Below are 19,584 nucleotides of genomic sequence, written 5' to 3' on the forward strand. Positions count from 1 at the left end.
ATTTTCTGAAATAGTTTCCCTCTGTACAACATGAAATAAAGGCAGCCCTGTCCAAAATATAATGCCTGGTTCAGACTGTGACTTCTCATACTCAAATCAAGAGATTTAAAAAATTACCTCTCTTGGGAGACAGCAAAACACTTAAGTGTTATTTTAAAAGTTTAGAAGCCAGCAGCTCTGGCTTCAAAATAACTGCATTATTGTTGTTTTTCATTTCTTTTTTCATGTACCCAAAAAGAATTGGGCAAAGGAAGGTGAGCATGCTATTAATTGTCATTAAATTATGGGACCAAATGTGCAGTGGAAGTTAAACCCCTCCCTCCCAATCCCTGTAACAAGCAAATTTTGGATGGTGGAAGCTCCTTCCCTTTGGAGCAGGACGTGGCTGCCTTTACTGACCACAAGGTCATCTTGTGCCAGCAGTGTGGCACATCTGCTAAAAAGGCCGATCCTATCCCAGGAGGCATAAACATGTTTATAGAAGGTAATTGTCCCCTTGAAGCAGATCCTATTTGAGGGGCGGTTCTGTTCTGGGCTCCCCAGTTCAGAACAGACAGTGACAAACTGGAGCAGACGGAGAGAAGGGCTACATTAATGGGCAGAGGATCTGGGAACCAACTCTTCCAGGAAAAAGATCTAGCTATCTGCAGAAGAGATTTGGGGATGGGGGGGGGGAGTGTCCTGACCCAGAAGAGAATTTATCTTGCCCCAGAGAGCAGGACCAGAGTTGCAAGGAAGGAGGCTCAGCTGAGGTTAGTCCATGGAACCTTTGCAGAGGTGAGATGGACCTCCGTCATTGAGCAGGGAGATTCAAGGCCCTTTGAACTCCAGGATGTGTCTGTGTGCCCAGGGTGGCCATGCCCCATTCTCCCAATGGGTGCCAGACCAGAGCTTACCTTTGTGGTCCTGCCCCCCTTCTGGGGCCGGTGGCTGGGGTGGTTCACCGTCCATGGTCCCAGAGACTGACCGGCGTAGAAGTCCATGGGATAGATCTCCTGCCATTTGATCTGCTGCAGAGCCACCGCAGCCTGGGAGCGGGGGAAGAGGATGGGTTGGAGCAATCAGGGTCCTGGCATCAGCTTCCCTCACCTGGGGGCCAGAAGAGGCTGGATGTCTATCCCTCCTCCCTCCCTCCCCCTTATAAATTGCATCTCGCCACCAGTGTCCAGTTCTGGGGGGAGGGGTCCCTGGCTACCGTGAACCTTTTCCAATTCCCCCCCAGCCCTCTCCTTTCCTCAACCGCCATCCCCCCCATTTACCTCATAAGGTGTCAGCAGCGGCTTTTCAAAGGCCTCTCCCCAGTCGATGGAGAGGCGGGGGCACGCCACCTGCACCCAGCTGCGTGGAGAAAGAAAATGGGGAGTGGGTGGGATGTACAGCTTTCACCTGTGGGACAGACCTGGTCCAGTTCCCACCCCCAGTTCAGGAGGGCCAGGACAGCCCCGATGGAACTGGGCGGCATCAGGGAAAGTCATACGAAACCAAAGCGGTCTCACTGTATTTAAGAAAACAAAGATCCCCTCCAAAAAAGCCCAGGACTCTCCAGTCCCTCCCTGACACACACACACCCGCCTCCCAGTGCAGCCAGAAGGCAAAAGATGTGGGGACGGGCCACAGACCAGCATGCTGGGGAAGGGTCTTCCAGTACTCACACCTCAACATCTGGAAACAGCTGCAATTTGCTGGGGAAGATCTCAGAGAGGAGAAGTCGGACGTAGGGACGCCCTGCTGCCTCCAGGCTCAACTCCAGGTGCTGCCAAAAAGGGGAGGGGGCTTACTCTGGGGACCCTTGCTGCCTCCTCCTTGGTCAAGGAGCTTCGGAGTGCGGGGTCCATTCGCCAGCTGTTTGGTGAACATTTCCCAAACAGAAGGAGGGATTCCCATGAAGGCTTTCCCCAAAAGAAGTTGGGAAAGCAGGAGGGGGCAGGGAGCTCCTTTCCCTCCATTTGGGGTGGGGACTCCCCCCCCCCCGGCTCATCCTCCATGGAGCTAGCCAGGGTCTTCTCAAAGCCCAAATTGCATTTGCAGCCTCTCGGGGGTCTTCCAGGGCAGGAGTCTGAATCGGGGTGTCTCCCCACCCAGCCCCCTTCCTGCAGAGAATGCCCAAAGGGGCTTCTCCCCAACTCCAGTGGGCAACTGCCACAGACAGCAGCCAAGTGGAGGGCCTCGCTTCCACCGGGCACAGCCCTGCCTGGTCCACCAGGTCCTGGGCTGCAAGCTGTGGTCAGAGGACTCACCTTCAGGATGGCCGGAGACCCCTGACGCCCCAGGGTGCCCAGGACGAGGCCCCACTTGCGGGCACCGGCCGCTTGGCGGATGGCTGCCTTCCGCGACTCCTGCATGCGCTGGTGGGCATAGAGCTCCTGGGAGAAGGCTTTGCTGTACGGATCGTACCTGAGAGAGGAGCACAAGGAGGGGACTCTGAGTGGGCAGCGGCCAAGCCCTGCTGGCCCTGCAGACCCTGCCTGGCAAAGGGGGCCACCTTCTGATGAGCAAAGTCAACGGGGAAACCAGATTCGCTAACAACCGTGTTAATAACTTAACAGCTGCGGTGACTCACTTAACAACTGTGGCAAAAAAAGGTTGTAAAATGGGGCAAAACTCACTGAACAAGTGTCCTGCTTAGCAACAAAAATTTTGTGCTGAATTAAAGTCAATTCCATTGTTGTCCATATCATAATCTAATCTGGACCAAGATACTTGGTCTATCGGAGTAGAAGGTATATTGTCTATTTTTCCCATTTCTCTCCCTCCAAATATTTTTCAGATTTATTTCCTCTATCATTTTAAAAAAAGTTATTGGCAATATCTTTCTGCTATATCTTGTTGTTCTACTTGTTTTATAGTCCAGTTTTTCATCTATGATTCCATTAAAGTCCCCCATCATACAAACATTTTCATACTCCATTTCAGTTATCTTATTATGTAATTTCCTGTAGACGTCACTCTAATTATTGTTAGGGCCATATATTGCGACTAAGAGCAATTTTGTATTGTTGTCAATTAATTCCACCATCAAAATTCTGCCTTCTGAGTCCACATATTTCTGCTCAGCCGTTAATGTGTTCCTAATATACAGAGCAACTCCTCTTTTTTTACTTTGCGCCAATGATACAAAAGTTTTGCCAAGTTTTGGTTGAATCAAATTGGAATTGACTTTAAATATTGAACAAGTGAATATAGATACTAACACATGGGCGGATCATAACCCGGTGATTGCTATTTGGAAAGGTTGAAAAAGCAGATCTAGATGGACATTCAACAATACAATATTAAAAGAGAAAGTACAGAAAATGAAACGAGAATTGGACTTTTTTTTTAAGGAGAATAAGAAAGAAACATTGACACAAAATCGTTGGGATACAATGAAAGCCTTTGCCAGAGGATTAATTATTGATTATACACAGAAAAGAAATGTGAAGAAAAGACAAACCCTCAAAATACTGAGAGATGATCATAAAAGACTTGAAAAAGAACTCCAGAAAGATCCATATAAGAAAGATGTAAAAATTAAAATGGATATTATAAAGCATAAAATGGATCTTATAAGAGAAGGAAGAATTAGCTCAAAAAATAAGAACTGCTAAACAGAATTATTTTGAAAATGCAAATAAACCAGGTAGATGGTTAGCATATAAATTGAAAAAAGAAAGAGAATCAAGAAAAATAACACAACTAATTGATCATCAAGGACAAAGTAGATTTGGAAACAAAGAGATGGGGAAAATAATACAGGAATACTATACACAATTATACAAGAAAGATGTGATAGAAGAGGATAATATGGCAAGGTATCTACAAAAAGCTAAACTACCACAAATCCCCAAAGAGGTTGAGGAGTTATTGGACGGAAACATAACGATGATGGAATTAACTGAGGCAATTAAGAAACAGAAGAATGGAAAGGCACCAGGTCCGGATGGACTGCCAGCTGAATACTACAGGACATTACAAGAATCGTTATTGATCCCAATGCTGGATGTTTTGAATGAAGTAATGACAAAAAAAGAAATACCCAAAACATGGACTGAGGCATATATCACTTTGATTCACAAAGAAGAAACAGACCCACAACAAATCAAAAACTATAGGCCTATATCCTTGTTAAATGCAGACTATAAAATCTTTGCAACGATATTGGCAGAAAGACTTAAGAGATATTTGAATAACTTTATACATCCTGACCGAAATGGATTCCTGCCAAAAAGACAAATTTGAGATAATATAAGAATAATTTTAGATACTTTAGAATACTATGAAGCACATCCTGAAAAGCAGATTGCTTTGATATTTCTAGATGCACAAAAAGCCTTTGATAATGTCAATTGGCAGTTTATGATGTTACAAATGGCGGAGATGGGCTTTGGGAAAAAAATTCTTCAGGCAATTGAAGCTATATATTCAAAACAAAAGGCCAAGGTAATGATAGATGGAGAATTGTCCGAATTTATTGAAATAGAAAAAGGCACTAGACAAGGGTGTCCACTGTCCCCACTATTGTTTATATTCACATTGGAAGTTTTAAATAGAAATATTAGAGAAGAAAAGGAGATAAAAGGTATGAAAATTCGAAAAGAAGAATATAAGCTACAAGCCTTTGCAGACGACCTGGTTTTTATTATGGAAGAACCATTAACATCAATAAATAAACTGTTAGAAAGCATTGGAGAGTTTGGAGAAGTAGCTGGCTTAAAAATTAATAAAGAAAAGACAAAAATAATGACTAAAAATATGTTGAAAAAGCAAAAAGAAGAATTGATGGAGATTTCAAGCATGCAGGTTATGAATAAGGTAAAATATCTGGGAATACAATTGACAGCAAGGTGTAGTTCTCTCAAGGAAAATAATTACAATAAGGTTAAGTGACAGGACAAGATTTGGAAAAATGAGGACATTTGCAACTATCTTTAATTGGGAGAATTGCAACTATTAAGATGAATATTTTGCCTAGAATTTTATATTTATTCCAAACGATTCCGATAAAGTTGGACAAGGAATTTTTTACAGATTTGAATAAAATGATACTGAAATATATTTGGCAGGGGAAAAAGGCAAGAATAAAAATGAAGTTGTTACAAGATGCTAAAATGAGGGGTGGTTTTGGTTTACCTAACTTTGAACTTTATTATCAAGCAGCTAGCTTAATGTGGACTAAAGAATGTATATCATTAAAAACTACTAGATTTGTTAAATTTGGAGGGACATGATTTGTTGTTGGGATGGCATGCTTTTTTGTGGTATAAAGGAACTAAAATACAGGGGTATTTTAGAAGACATAAAATACGTGAAGCCTTATGGTTGAATTGGGAGAAGATTAAAAAAAATCACTACTTGAAGATACCAGTCTGGATAACTACAATTGAAGCATTTTCGTATCCAGTGGTGTTTAAAGGGAAACAAATTATAAGATATAAGGAATTATTGGATGAAAAGGGTGAACTTAAATCAAAGCAAGATATGGAAGATCAAGGGTATAAGATGGATTGGTTTTCATATATGCAAATACTCTCTAGATATTGAGAAGACCTTAACAAGAAGGCTTTTATAATGTATTGACTAATTTAGACAAGATTTTGATGGGTTCTGATGATCATGTAATTAGAAAGCTATATGGTTATTTATTAGAGGTTAAACTGGAAGAAGAACAAGTTAAAGAATCAATGATAGCATGGGGGAAGAATTTTGGTTATGGTATTGACTTAGAGAAATGGCAAAAATTGTGGTCACATAATTGTAAAATGACAATGTTTACAGCATATAAGGAGAATTTGTATAAGATGTTTTACAGGTGGCATCTATCCCCGTCGAGAATAGCCAGAATGTTCCAGAATAAATTGGAGAAATGTTGGAAATGTCATCAGACCCCAGGATCCTATTACCACATGTGGTGGACATGCGTAGAAGCAAGGAGATATTGGACTAAGATACACACATGGTTGGAAAAAATGATAGACATATTGACTTTAAACCAGAGATATTTTTATTAGGGATTATACCAGAGACATATAATAAGGAACTGCAATACTTAATTGTGAATCTCTTGACAGCAGCTAGAATTGTATTAGCTAAAAATTGGAAAGGAGAAAAGTTACCTAATGATGAAGAAATTATTAAAAAAATGATGGAATGTGCTGAAATAAGTATGAATGACATTTGAAATAAGAGAGCAGGAAGATAGACAATATTATTTGATATGGGATTTATTTTACCAATGGATAGAGAATAAGAATTGGAAATAATTATGATATAAATGGATGTTGAAACTTTTGGAAATAAGCTAGCATGTTTAGTGATAAATTGAAGAGAAGAGAAGCACAAAAATGTCACCGACTGATACACTGTCTATAATTGTATGGAATGATAATGTTTTTATGTTTTATTTTGTTTGTGTTTTTGAAAGTAAAAAAATAAAAAAAAATTATCAAAAAAAAAAAAGAAATTTTGTGCTGAATTGCGGTCATAAGTCGAGGAACACCTGTAGCTCCCTGGGCTGAGGGAACTGAGTGGCAGGTCACCCTTAAGGTCATCACGGCTAACCCTTCACTACCTGAAGGCCTCGGCCACTGCTGGACAGCCCAGCCTGGCTGGGAGCGGCCTGAAGCAGAAGGAGCTCTCCAGGTGCTGGCTCTGAGGCCCAAGGGGCTTTGGAGAGGAACCCGCCTTCTGGTATGTTCAACTTCTATTTCAGTTCCTGCATTCACATTCACAATTTAATAAAAAGAGGGACTAGGGGTGACATGAGAGCAGTCTTCCTGTATTTCAGGGGCTGCCCCAAAGAAGAGGGCTCCACCTATTCTGCAAAGGCCCTGAAGGCAGGACAAGAAGCAACAGATGGAAGCTAATCAGGAGAGAAGCAACCTGGAACCAAGGAGGAATTTCCTGACAGTGAGGACAATTAACCAGTGGAACAACTTGCCACAAGAAGTTGTGAATGCTCCAACACTGGACGTTTTTAAGAAGTGATTAGACAAGCATTTGTCTGAAATGGTATAGTTTCCTGTCTGAGCAAGGGGTTGGACTAGAAGACCTCCAAGGTCCCTTCCAACTCTGTTATTCTATTCTATTCAATCAGTCTTCCCAGGGGCCAGATCCAAGGGTCTGAAGGAGGCCCTCCAAGCCACTCCAGAGTGCTTCCTGCTCCTTGGATCATCCCAACGGTCCTTCATTGAACCGGTTTGCCCAGGCTGGACACAGGACACACTGGGCCAACCAAGGCAATCCACAACTCCATGCCCAGGTTGTTCAAAACTCTCCATGGCATCTTCCCTGAAGCCACACAGGAAGGGTTGGCTGCAGGCCTTCTCCTAGACGTTTTCTGACTTCCTAGGACTCCCCCATCCTAGGAGTAGCAAAGCCAGACCCTGCTTAGCTTTAGAGCAGGGATGTCCAAGATAGGCCACTTTAAGAGTTGTGGACTTCAACTCCCAGAATTCCTCAGCCAGCTAGACCAGGGATGTCCAACACTGGACACCTGAAGACCTGTGGACTATGCTGGCTGGGGAATTCTGGGAGTTGCCATAGGTCTTCAGTTTGAACACATTTTTTTTTTGAGCCACAGTCAGCCATGAGCTGCAAAAGCTGGGAATGTGGAATAGAGTGGGTATAACACCTGCCTATAATCATAAGAACTGGACAGTGGCATTTTGATCATCGGAGCAAGAGCCCAAATTAGAGCTTCTGCCAACTTCTGCTGGACAGAAACTATTTTTCTGCTAATGCAGTTTAAAACCGCATATATATTTTTTGCAGTTACATTACACTGGTAACCCACATTCAGCGTGTAATTAACTATTTCAGAAATAATACAATAGCTCTCTCGCTCGCTCTCATTCTCTCGGTTTTGCGTCAGCCCCAAGCCTGATAAGCAGTTCTTCCATTTTTTTCCCGCCCAAGTCACTAAAAAAGATGCTGAGGAAGCCGGACCCATCGAGCGCCTCTGGCTAGGAATGTCCCTCTGTACAAAGACAGCCTGGTGTCACTTGCTCCCACCCAGCCCTAACTGGGTCACTCTCCTCCCTGCCTTTTAAGGGGGAGTGGGCAGTCCTCAGCCGCTCTTAGGATACAAGAACGACAGAACCGGATGGGGTCAGTTCATGATCCACTCCACTCTCAGTCACTTTCAGACCCCTGGACCAAGTCCTACATTTCCCCTCCCCCCCCAATGGCCTTGGGATTCTAATAGTAACAGAATAACCGAGTTGGAAGGGACCTTAGAGGTCTTCTAGTCCAACCCCCTGGTCAAGCAGGAGAATCCATACCATTGCAGACAAATGGTTGCACAATCTCTTCTGGAAAGCCTCCAGTGATGGAGCATCAACTTCTGAAGGCAAATTGTTCCACTGTTTAATTGTTCTCACTGTCAGGAAATTTCTCCTTAATTCCAGGTTTCTTCTCTCCTTGATCAGTTTCCATCCGTTGCTTCTTCTCCTGCATCTTCAGGTGCTCTGGAGAAGAGGTTGACCCTCTATTCTTCGGGGCAGCGTCCCAGGTATTGGAAGACTGCTATCATGTCACCCCTCAGTCCTTCCTTTCATTAAGCTAGACATACCCAATTCCTGCCACCGTTCTTCCTGCGTTTTAACCTCCAATCGTCCCCCGATCACCTTTGTTGCTCTTTTTTTATTATATGGTGACCAAAACTGGATGCCGTTTTCAGGAGCCCTGTCCCAGACCATCTCTGGCAGGTGACCCTCCAGCCTCCATCGGAAGCCTTCTCGTGAAGGAGGTCTCCCCCTTCAGCCCAAACAGCCAGGAAATTAGTTCCTGCTGCTGCTGCTGCTGAGCCTTTGGTCTGGACTTCCCGGCCCTCTGGGGACACACAGGTCAGCCCCCTTCCTTTCGGAGCAATAGCCCCTCTGAGGCTTCAAGACTTGACCTGCCTCGGTCGTTTGAAAGCTAGTTGAGTCCTCTCATCCTTCTAGTGTGTTCACCATCCTGACAACCCTCCTGAGCATCGCCTGCGATCATCCCTGTCCGGGGACCACAAATAAGGCTCCCTGTTTTCACACGAAGCCTCTTTTAGTGGTTTCCTGGGCTACTGATTTTTAAAGAGCAGGATCTGTTGCCACCCAGGACAGGAGAAAATCCCACAGGTTTGGTCAGAAAGGCCTGGGGGAGGGAGGGAGGGGGGGCTGTGTGTGCCCTTGTGGCTTGAGGCTGCTGCCCACCCTGTTGTGGGAGACCCCAAGATACAGACCCTCATCCACCGTTTAAGATCCCTGGGTCACCCACCCCCTCTGGATTAGTGGGGCGCCTGGCCCACAGCAGAAGCCTCTGGGTCTCTTCCAGAGCTGCACGTCCAAGTGGGCATCCCTCTGCCCAGAAACGCTGCTGCCCAGCGCTGCCCCCTGCCTGGTGCTCCCTCAACCGTGCCAGCCGCTTTGGGACCCCCTGGGGGGCCACTGAGACCATCCTTGCGAGGGAGGCACAGAAGGACCACAAGCCAAGCGGGTCTCCTCCTGCCAGCCACGCTTGCTGCCTGCTTCCCTCCACTGCCCCTCAGGAAACGGGCGATTTGTTGCCTATGGCGAAGAAGGGAATTTAAATCACTGTAAGGCTGGGCCGGCCAGCCTTTCAAGCCCATAAAACTGTCATCTCCGCCTGTCGGTAACAAAGGGCCTGCTCGGAAATTCAGATTCCAGGAAGGGGCTCGGGGGTCTCCTGGGTGACAGGTGTGGCTTTCTGCAGCCCCATTTCAGTCGGGGGCGAAGGGCTTTAATGGGCACCCTACAAAAACTGCTTCCCGGGCCTTTGCCAAAATAATGCTGAGATGCGAGGCAGGAAAGGGAAGCTGCTCTCCCAGCCCTGGGGGTCTTTGCAGTGGCATTTCCAGATTCTGCTGATTAGCCCAAAGCGAAGGCCAGCTGGCCGTGAAGACCCCCGCTTTGTCCCTGTCAAGGGTCCTCTTTAACTGGGACGGGATCCACAGACAGACCCAACGTGAGACATTCCGGAATAGGCGCACTCTCCTCTGCTATCTATCTGACAACCCCTCAAATCCTGGACGACTGCTATCACGCCCCTCCTGGTCCCTTTTGTCATTAGATTAGCCATGCCCAGGGTGCTGGAAGGTCCCGCCTAGCAGAAGAGGCACCGATTCCTGGCAAGATCCCCGTCTATAGGCAAGCAACAATAAATTACTCTGAGTAACCCCTGGTGTCGTTTGTGGCTCCTTGGGTTTGCCCTCAATGGTGGCAGAGGGTGGCCTTATGGACCGGCTCCGGCAGATGGCAAGCAGTCCTTCAGGTGCTGCCACTGCCCTCCCAGGCCAAACTCCCCAGATGCTCCTGAAGGCAACCCCTTTGCCCCCGTTGGCAGGTGGGTTGGAAGGCTGCCTGTTCACCAAACATCACCAGCCCTCCAGCCTGGGGGTCCCAGGAAGCAGCTTGGCTTAGATGGTTCCATGGCCGAGGTGCCCATTTTTATCCTCTCTTCGCCGAGGGGTTCACATTATTTGTTTTCCATACTATTTATTTCTTAATGTAGATTTATTTAGTTTGTATCTGTGGCTTTTCTATCTGTGGCTTTTATCTGGTTCCCATGTGCCACCAGAGTTGCTTTAGGGCAGCTATACAGATTTGATAAATAAGTTAATAAACACGGCACAAGTGGACTTTGGGGGGAGGGCTGCCAGGGGCCAACCTGAGATTGCATCTGGGCGGGGGGAGGGGGAAGAGTTCTGGCAAGAAGAGACATTTGCAAGGGAGGGAGGGAGGGGGAGAGGCCCTCAGGAAGGAGGACAATTTACTCTCTGAATTCTCTGCCCAGAAGGGCAACAACTACAGGCTTAGGCAGACCTAAATGGACCCTCCAGAGTCCAAGGCAGTGTATCTGTCACCGCCACCAGTTCTCAAGGAACAAGCAGGGGCAGGAAGGGCTGTGGGCTCCTGGGGGAAAGCAGCCGTCTTCTCGGGGGAAGACATGGCTGGGTCAGACTTGGCTTCACTCTTAGCTTCCATCTTCACCCCACTGAAGAACTCCAGGTTACCTGGTCTCAGACTCCCTCTAGCTACAGCCCCCACTCCCGGCACCCCTTCCCCCTGTGGGGTGGGGGTGCAGAAAAAGAGCACAGCCCAGGCCTCTTCCTCTCCCGGCCGCGAGATACCTGTAGGCAGGAACCTCAGGGTTGGCGATCATGATGGACTCCAGGTGGAATCGGCCGTCTCCCAGGTAGCTGCAACGGGAAAGGGGGGGGAGTCAGCAAAATAGGGGGGGGGAGTGGAGTGGGAAGGAATCCTTGTAGGGCCCAAGAACCATGGGAAGCCTTGCAAAGGGCGGGGGGCGGGGGGGCTATGAACCATCTGTCAACCTAGGTAGGTATGTTAGGTAGAAACAGCCCTTACAACAATTCGTTTAGTGACCATTCAAAGTTATAACAGCACTGAAAAAAGTGGCTTATGTTTTTCACACTGACGACCGTTGCAAGCCTCCCCAAGGTCACGGGATCAAAATTCAGCCGCTTGGCAACTGAATCCTAGTGACGACGCTTGTGGTGACCGAAGGTCATGCGACCTTGTGACCAGCAAAGTCAATGGGGAAGGCGGATTCGCTTCATGACTGTGTGTGTGTCTACCTTAACAACTGCTGCGATTCCCTTAACAACCGTGGCAAGAAAGGTTGTAAAATGGGGCAAAACCCTCTTAAGAACTGTCTTGCTTAGCAACAGAAATGTTGGGCTCAATTGGGGTCATAAGTCGAGGACTACCTGTAGATAAATAGGCACCCCTTCGGTGAGAAGGTATCAGCCTTCTCGGCACCTTGGTTACATGACCATGGAGCCATCTTGGGACAACACTGGCTCCCCCCGATAAGAAAGGGAGATCAGTGGCGCCCCCTGGAGTCGGGCATGGCCAGGCAGGGGGAAACCTTTTTTTAAAATGGACTGTTTGCACCCACAATCCTGAAATCTTCTGGGTCACCTTCTCCTTCGGCATCCAGGTTTTCTCCCAAATCAAGGCTCTGTGGTGCGGGCATCTGGCCACTGAAGCCCCCTCCTCAAATTTGCCCTCTGGCTACGTGCCAGGTCCCCCTCCCAAGGGCGCTCTGCACCTGACCCTGCTTAACCTGGCCGAGACCACCCAGGCGCAGCCATCCATCCGCTCTGCACCAGACCCCGCTGAACTCCCGCTTAACACGCCGGGCTGTGAGATCCCTTGTCTAGACGGGGATCTGGCAAACCTTTTGATTCATTTGCTTTCACAGATCTCTAATTCACTCGGAACCCACCCCCCTTGTGGGGGATGGGCAGGAGTACGCAAACTCAACCCATAGGTGGGTAAATGAAAATACGGGGCCTCCCTTTGCCTTGTTAATGGGAAGCTGCACTGAGCAAACACGCTGCTTTAATAAATAAAAAAAAGCAATCATAAACTGGAAAACAAGATACAGCAGCTATTTATCCACTTCTTTCTAGGGCAGCTGACAGACCCCCTGCTGCTGAAGAGGCTAATTCCAAGATACAAAAGGGGGGGAGAGGGGGGGAGCTTTTTTCTTTCCACATCAGGGCTACTACCGATGTTGGCCACTTTAAGACCTGTGGACTTCGACTCCCAGAATTTCCCAACTTGGCTGTGCCTGGTGGGGAATTCTGGGAGTCGAAGTCCACAGGTCTTAAAGTGGCCAACATCGGTAGTAGCCCTGCTCTACATCAAACATCCAGTTTTTGAAGCAAAGATGACCCTTCCAAGCCCCCCTCTGGGGGTGGGCCAAGGGGCAGCAAGAAAACTCCTGGGACCTCCAAGGTCCTTGTGACGCCATGAAAAGCAGCAAGACTTTTATGGTAGTTGGAATATGTGGTACGATTGGATCCAGAAACGATGGAAGAGAGACAAAGGATAATGTTGGATTATAATTACAATGATGGTATATTTATGGTAATTAATAAGTATTGGAAAGATAAATTTATATACAAGATTTAAATTTATAAAATAAATAAATAAATTTATAAAATAAATTTATATATTACAATTGTAAGAGCAACACAGTTGCAGTTTGTCAACAGAAAAAAAGCCCAGAAGCTTGTGAATGAGATTTCACAGAACCAGGGCTGCAGAACAACCTAGTTTACGTAGGTAAAACCTGGCTAGAAAGAATATGTACATAAAAGCCTACGAAAAAGAAAAAGACATCTATCTATCTATCTATCTATCTATCTATCTATCTATCTATCTATCTATCTATCTATCTATCTATCTATCTATATCTATATATATATATGTAGGTCTTTGGTTATTCGGGTCTTCTCCCACATAAAATTGGAAGTGTCTTGGCGACGTTTCGACGAAGTCTCATTCGTCATCTTCAGGCTGGTGTTCTCGGCTTCGTGCTTCCAGGAGCAATTGCTGGAAGCACGAAGCCGAGAACACCAGCCTGAAGATGACGAATGAGACTTCGTTGAAACGTCGCCAAGACACTTCCAATTTTACGTGGGAGAAGACCCGAATAACCAAAGACCTACATACAAACACCCGCGAAAACCTGAGAAAACATATATATATATATATATATATCAATTTTCTTACTTCTTCGTAGGGTTTATGTGTGTTTTTCTTCTAGCCAGGTTTTCCCTACGTAGCCAAGGTTTTTTTGTAGCTGGAGCTGGAGCCCCCAGGGGGAGAGCCTTCTCTGTGGGGGCACCTACTATCTGGAACGAGCTCCCCCCCGAGATACGGAGGATTCCGGATCTGCGTACCTTCCGTCGCACGCTGAAGACGTTCCTATTCCAGCAAGCCGGCCTGACCTAAACTTCTCCTCTTTTAAATGGGAATTTTAAATTTGGTTTTAAATTATTGGGGTTTTAAATATGGTTCAGCCAAATTTATCTAACTTGTTTTATTTCTATTTTAAATTTTGTATTGATATGTTTTATTTCATGGCTGTTCACCGCCCTGAGTCCTTCGGGAGTAGGGCGGTATACAAATCTAATAAACTAAACTAAACTAAACTAAAAACATATATATATATATGGATATTTTGGCGATGTTACACTGATAGAAAAATTATTATACATTTGTTTTTGAACAAAAAAAGGAGGTACAGAGGAGGGGTGGGGTGGGGGGTGTTAGTGGGGAGCCCCTGGTCAGGGAAGGTGACCTTCTGCCCTGCCCCAGCTCCCTCCTCCTCACCTTCCCTGACCAGGGGCTCCCCACTAACACCCCCCACCCTACCCCAGCACTCCTCTGTACCTCCTTTTTTTGTTCAAAAACAAATGTATAATAATTTTTCTATCAGTGTAACATCGCCAAAATATCCATATATATATACCTCTGTACCTCCTCCAGCCCTTCGGCATTCACAGCACATTAAGCATTTCCCCTGCTCCAATAATTAGGCGCGCAGCCTGTGGGACCTGCCTAATTTCCTGTCCTTAAGGAAAAAGAACCAGCTGTGGCTTCCAAGCCAGCCATCCCTCTTTTGACCGCTGGCTCATTTGCTCTGTTGCCCTGCACAGAGCACAGTCCATGGCTGGCAGAGAGGAGCACGGATATAAGAACCCACCATCCCAGAATAACATAGTTGGAGGGGACCCTGGAGGTCTTCTAGTCCAGCCCCCTGCTCAAGCCGGAGACCCTAGACCATTTCAGACAAGTGGCTGTCTAGTCTCTTCTTGAAAGCCTCCAGTGATGGAGCCCCCACAACTTGACAGTTAGAACAATTAATCAGTGGAACAACTTGCCTTCAAGAGTTGTGGGTGCTCCAACACTGGAAGTTTTTAAGAAGAGACTGGATATCCATTTGTCTGAAATGGTATAGGGTTTCCTGCCTAAGCAGGGGTTGGACTAGAAGACCTCCAAGGTCCCTTCTGTTATTCCATTCCATTCCATTCTATTTTTTTTTTTTATATATGCCGCCCTTCTCCGGAGACTCAGGGCGGCTTACAATGCGTTAAGCAATAGCCTTCATACTTTGGTATATTTTTCTGTTCCACTGGTTAATTGTTCTCACTGTCATGAAATTTCTCCTCAATTCCAGGTTGCTTCTCTCCTTGATTAGTTTCCATCTGTTGTTTCTTGAACTGCCTCAAATGATTTGCCTTTCTCAATCTCTCCAATTTTGGCTTGCCAGCTCACCCCCCCCCCCCAAATACCACAATGGGTCCTGGAGTGGCTAAGCCTGGGCCCAGAGCAGGGAATCCCTGCTGAGCTTTCCGTAAAACCCCATTCCTGGTTCCTTGGAAGGCCTCACCCTCACCAGCCAAGGCTGGGCTCTTGACCCTGGGATTCTGGCACAGGGAAGGCGCGGCTGAATGACTGGCAGGGACACGGCCACTCTGTCCCTCTAGCCCCCAAGGGAAGCTGAGAAGGACCACACCAATCGCTCACCCCTATTGTTCATAAGGACCAGAAGCCTGAGCTTTACAAATTAATAATTTACAGCTGAGCCTTTGGAGGGTTTTCTAGCCAAATTGTACACACAAGCCGGGAGTGTTCTGGGGTAGAATAGGAGCTCTCTGACCTTGGGAACTTTACGACTTGTGGACTTCAACTCCCAGAATTCCTCAGCCAACCATGCTGGTTGAGGAATTATGGGAGTTGAAGTCCACAAGTAAAGTTGCCAAGGTCAGAGAGCCCCGTGATCTACCCTCTAAGTTGGAATGTAGGTAAAATTTTTGAAATATACATTCAGTGCCTTTAATTTGGGCTCCCCATGCTAATAAGCAATCTGAGGACAATTATCCTTTTCATTGGTGCAGTTTTCCCAATTTTGTGGTACAATCCTTTATTCAAACACAGAGGATCAAAAGAGACAAATTAGAAGAAAGTGCCCTGGGAGAACTATTTTAATGTCATTACCTACTAAGTTTAATGAGAGCATTTAAAGATCCTTTGCTTATGGATGCAAATGTGGAGAAAGCTTCAGAGAAAGGGAATGTTTTCAAAACGAAGGTGCATCTGTCTGCGCCTTATTAATGAAAGACCCGGTAGCTTTTCGGTGCCAAGGGAGCACCGGGGGGGGGGGTGTCTCTCGAGTGCCCTCCCCCTTGGATACCAGCCTACCAGCAAAACCACCAGGGGCTACTCACACGATGGCGTCCGTCTCCTGGGCCAGTCGGGGGGACGTGCAGCCCAGCAGCTCCCCTGGGGAGAGGGGCTTGCACTGGGGGGTCCAGACGCAGTAGTCAGGCTGGAGTTCCCGGGAGGCAGTCTGCAGAGGGAGGAGGGCGTGGAGTGAAGTGGCCCCAGGGCCCTTTTGCAGGGGACATGGGGAGAGATCCAGCAGTGCCAGTTCTCACCTAGCACATTGCCAACTGGAGGAATTCACTGCAGACTCCCAGTGGGGGATCATGGCACAGGACCCGGGTACCTTCGAGACCGTCTTCTGCCACCAATAGCCTCCCACTGACCAGTCCGTTCCCACAGAGAGGGTCTCCTCAGGGTGCCATCAGTCAAGTTATGTCGGCTGGCGACACCCAGGGGGAGGGCCTTCTCTGTGGGAGCCCCAACCCTGTGGAATGAACTGCCCCCGGAAACACGTAAGATCAACGACCTCCGGGTGTTTCACTGCGCACTGAAGACCCTGTTGTTCCGCCAGGCCGGGCTATCAATATAATAATTTTAAATTGGGGTATTTTAATTTTTGGGGTTTTAAATCGGCCAAATCTATTTAATTATTTTAATTTTTAATTATTGTTGTGTCTTGTGTTTTTAAATTGGCTGTACACCGCCCTGAGTCCTTCGGGAGAAGGGCGGTATAGAAATAAAATTATTATTATTATTATTATTATTATCTGACCTGAGGGTCCCTGACTGTTCCTTCCTGAATCCTAGGCAGCAGTAGGCCTGGGGTGGGGGGCTCTTGCCAGCCTCTGAAAGGCTCCCCATTGGCCACGGAGGACCCAGAAGGCCTGATGTGCAGCTGGCACCTTCTTACCTTCACACCATCTGTGGTTCTCCAAACAGCCACGGAGCACACATGGCAGAGATGGACGGGGTGGGGGGGGTCCCATAAGCATGATTAGGGGACAGTGGACGTTGCTGGAAAAGCACCAGCTAACACAAGCCAGCCCTGGCTACACGCAGAGACACCCCGTCAGAGCACCAAGGGTGCCACTCATGAACACACACACACCCTGGGAGGCTGCCCCTGTCCAGAGAGCGAAAATGGGGCCAGAGGACCTCCTGACCTTCCTGTGTCCGCAGTGAGAGGCAAAGGCAGACGCACAACCAGTGGAGAGGCCTCAGACCCAGCTCCCCCTTACTTTAAGGTGGGGGGGGGGAAGAGCTGCTGTTGCTCCTTCCTTCCTTCCCGCCCGGGAGAACTGGGCAGTGAGGGGCAGCACGGCCTCCTAGATGCCCTGCTTGCAAGAGGCAGGGGGCATCATACAAATGCCCGCCCACCCGCCTACCCACGCAGCCTACCCCACTCCCACTCCCACTGGGCTCAGTTCTACTCACCTGCAGCGCAGATACGAACTGGACGGTGCTAACCAGTGCCAATTTAGCCCCAACCGGGAAGTTGAAGCGGAGGGTCTCGAGGAGGTGGGCCGTATCGATCTTGATGTCCACAAACACGTAGAGCATCTTCAGGCCCTGCGTGGAGTCAATGGGAACTGCAGGGAGAGAGGACATGGTTGTGTAATTGTGTACATTGGAGGAGGTGGCCCTTTTGAGATTTAAAATTTCATTTTAATGTATGCCAATTAGTGGTCATTCAAAGTTACAATAAAGTTATTATTCTATTCTATTCTATTCTATTCTATTCTATTCTATTCTATTCTATTCTATTCTATTCTATTCTATTCTATTCTATTCTATTCTATTCTATTCTATTCTATTCTATTCCATTCCATTCCATTCCATTCCATTCCATTCCATTCCATTCCATTCCTCTATATCTATCCTATTCTATAGCTATATCTATACATCTACATCTATTCTACTCCTGTTCTGTCCTGTCCTGTCCTATTCTATTTTCTATTCTATGACATGTTACAGGTAGTACTCACCCGACAACCACAATTGAGCCTTAGCAAATTTCTGTTGCTAAATGAGACATTTCTTCATTGAGTATTACCCCATTATACAACCTTTCTTGTAATAATTGTTAAGTGAATCTGCTTTCCATACTGACTTTGCCTGTCAGAAAGCCGCAAAAGGGGATCACATGACCCTGGGATGCAGCAACCGTCATAACGAGTCAGTTGCCAAGCGCCTGAATTTTGATCACGTGACCGTGGGGATGTTGCCACGGTCATAAGCGTAAAAAACGTAAGTCACTTTTTTCAGTGCCATTGTAACTTTGAACACTCACTAAACAAACTGTGGTAAGTCGAAGTCTATCTGCATATTAAGTTTAAGTTTAATGCGATTTATATGCCGCCCTATCTCCAATGGATTCAGGGCGGCTCACAACAATAAAATGCACAATTGCACATTAAAACAATATGAAATTAAAAGTCCAAATTAAAACAGTTTAAAATCAATTTAAGACTATTAAGGAACCCCCCCCCAAATCAGGGGTTGGAAAGGACCTTGGAGATCCTCTACTCCATCCCCTGGTCAAGCAGGAGACCCCAATCTCTTCTTAAAAACATCCCGTGTTGAAGCAACCACAGCTTCTGGTGGCAAGCTGTTCCACTGGTTAACTGTTCTGTCAGGAAGTTTCTTCTTAGTTCCATGCTGTTTCTCTCCTTGATTAGTTTCCATCCATCGTTTCTTGTCCTGCCCTCTGGTGCTTTGGGAAATAGGTGAACCCCCTCTTCTTTGTGGCAGCCCCTCAAGAATTGGACCACTGCTATCATGTCACCCCAAGCCCTTCTTTTCATTAAAATAGACAAACCCAGTTCCCACAGCCGTCCTTCTCCCTCCAAGTCCCCTCCCTGGTCATCTTTGCGGCTCTTCCCTGCACCGAAAGGAGCAATGGCTGCGTCTGCCAGCTGCCTTCGATGCCCCCAACACCCAGGGCTCAAGCCCCAGGGGGCTCCAGAGGAGGCAGGTGGGAATCCCTGCCCATCACTCTCACTCTCTGGGGCGGAGAAGAAAATGGAATTTGGATGCAGTTTAATTATTAGACTGAGGGAGGCAGTTCAAAAAAAAAGGAGACAATTAGCAGCTCCTCATATTTTAGTGGTCGAGTCCAGATAATTCTTCATCCTTCCCCCAATCCGAACGGCCAACGATGGCTGCCAAATCCCCAATTGCCTCCTCTGAGTGAATCACCGGCCGGATTTCAGAGAGGCTGCACCATTTTCTCTCTCTCTCTCTCTCTCTCTCGCTTCTCTTTGCCTGAAATTGCTCCTGAGACAGGAGGGTGGCTGGTCCCCCCCTGAATGAGTCACCCCTTAAGCAGCCAGGGACAATGACTCTGCACACCCCTGGGGCTGGACTGGGCTGGGTGAAAATGGGGCAGGAGAGCTGGTGGTCCACGGTCAACGGAAGCCTACTGTGGTTTCAGCATCTGGTGCAAACCACCCTAATCTGCTGTTTCAACGTGGCTTGTTCCACGAATACATCCACAGGCAGTCCTCGACTTACGGCCACAACTGAGCCTGAAATTTCTGTTGCTAACATTTGTTCAGTGAGTTTTGCCCCAATTTACATCCTTTCTTGCCACAGTTATTAAGCAAATCGCTTCAACTGTTAAGTG

General features: G+C 47.0%; 1 protein-coding gene across 4 annotated transcripts in view; it reads right to left on the bottom strand.

Annotated features, from left to right (window-relative positions):
- Nucleotides 1-19,584, bottom strand: part of DPH1 (diphthamide biosynthesis 1) — a 36,774-nt gene that overhangs the window by 3,378 nt on the left and 13,812 nt on the right. Inside the window, exons 5-11 of one of the 4 annotated variants that reach the window (XM_034424492.3) lie at nucleotides 17,394-17,548; nucleotides 16,022-16,143; nucleotides 11,105-11,173; nucleotides 2,238-2,394; nucleotides 1,653-1,753; nucleotides 1,260-1,338; nucleotides 897-1,089 (exon numbers count right to left, since the gene is read on the bottom strand). In XM_034424492.3, coding sequence (XP_034280383.3) covers nucleotides 897-1,089; nucleotides 1,260-1,338; nucleotides 1,653-1,753; nucleotides 2,238-2,394; nucleotides 11,105-11,173; nucleotides 16,022-16,143; nucleotides 17,394-17,548 — 876 coding nt within the window. The remainder of the gene's footprint in view (nucleotides 1-896; nucleotides 1,090-1,259; nucleotides 1,339-1,652; nucleotides 1,754-2,237; nucleotides 2,395-11,104; nucleotides 11,174-16,021; nucleotides 16,144-17,393; nucleotides 17,549-19,584) is intronic. The other 3 variants (XM_034424494.3, XM_087883494.1, XM_087883493.1) reach the window with 3 other exon arrangements.

The sequence above is a fragment of the Pantherophis guttatus genome, chromosome 1 (assembly GCF_059756535.1).
Source record: "Pantherophis guttatus breed Tessera chromosome 1, ASM5975653v1, whole genome shotgun sequence".
Classification (NCBI taxonomy): Eukaryota; Metazoa; Chordata; class Lepidosauria; order Squamata; family Colubridae; genus Pantherophis; species Pantherophis guttatus.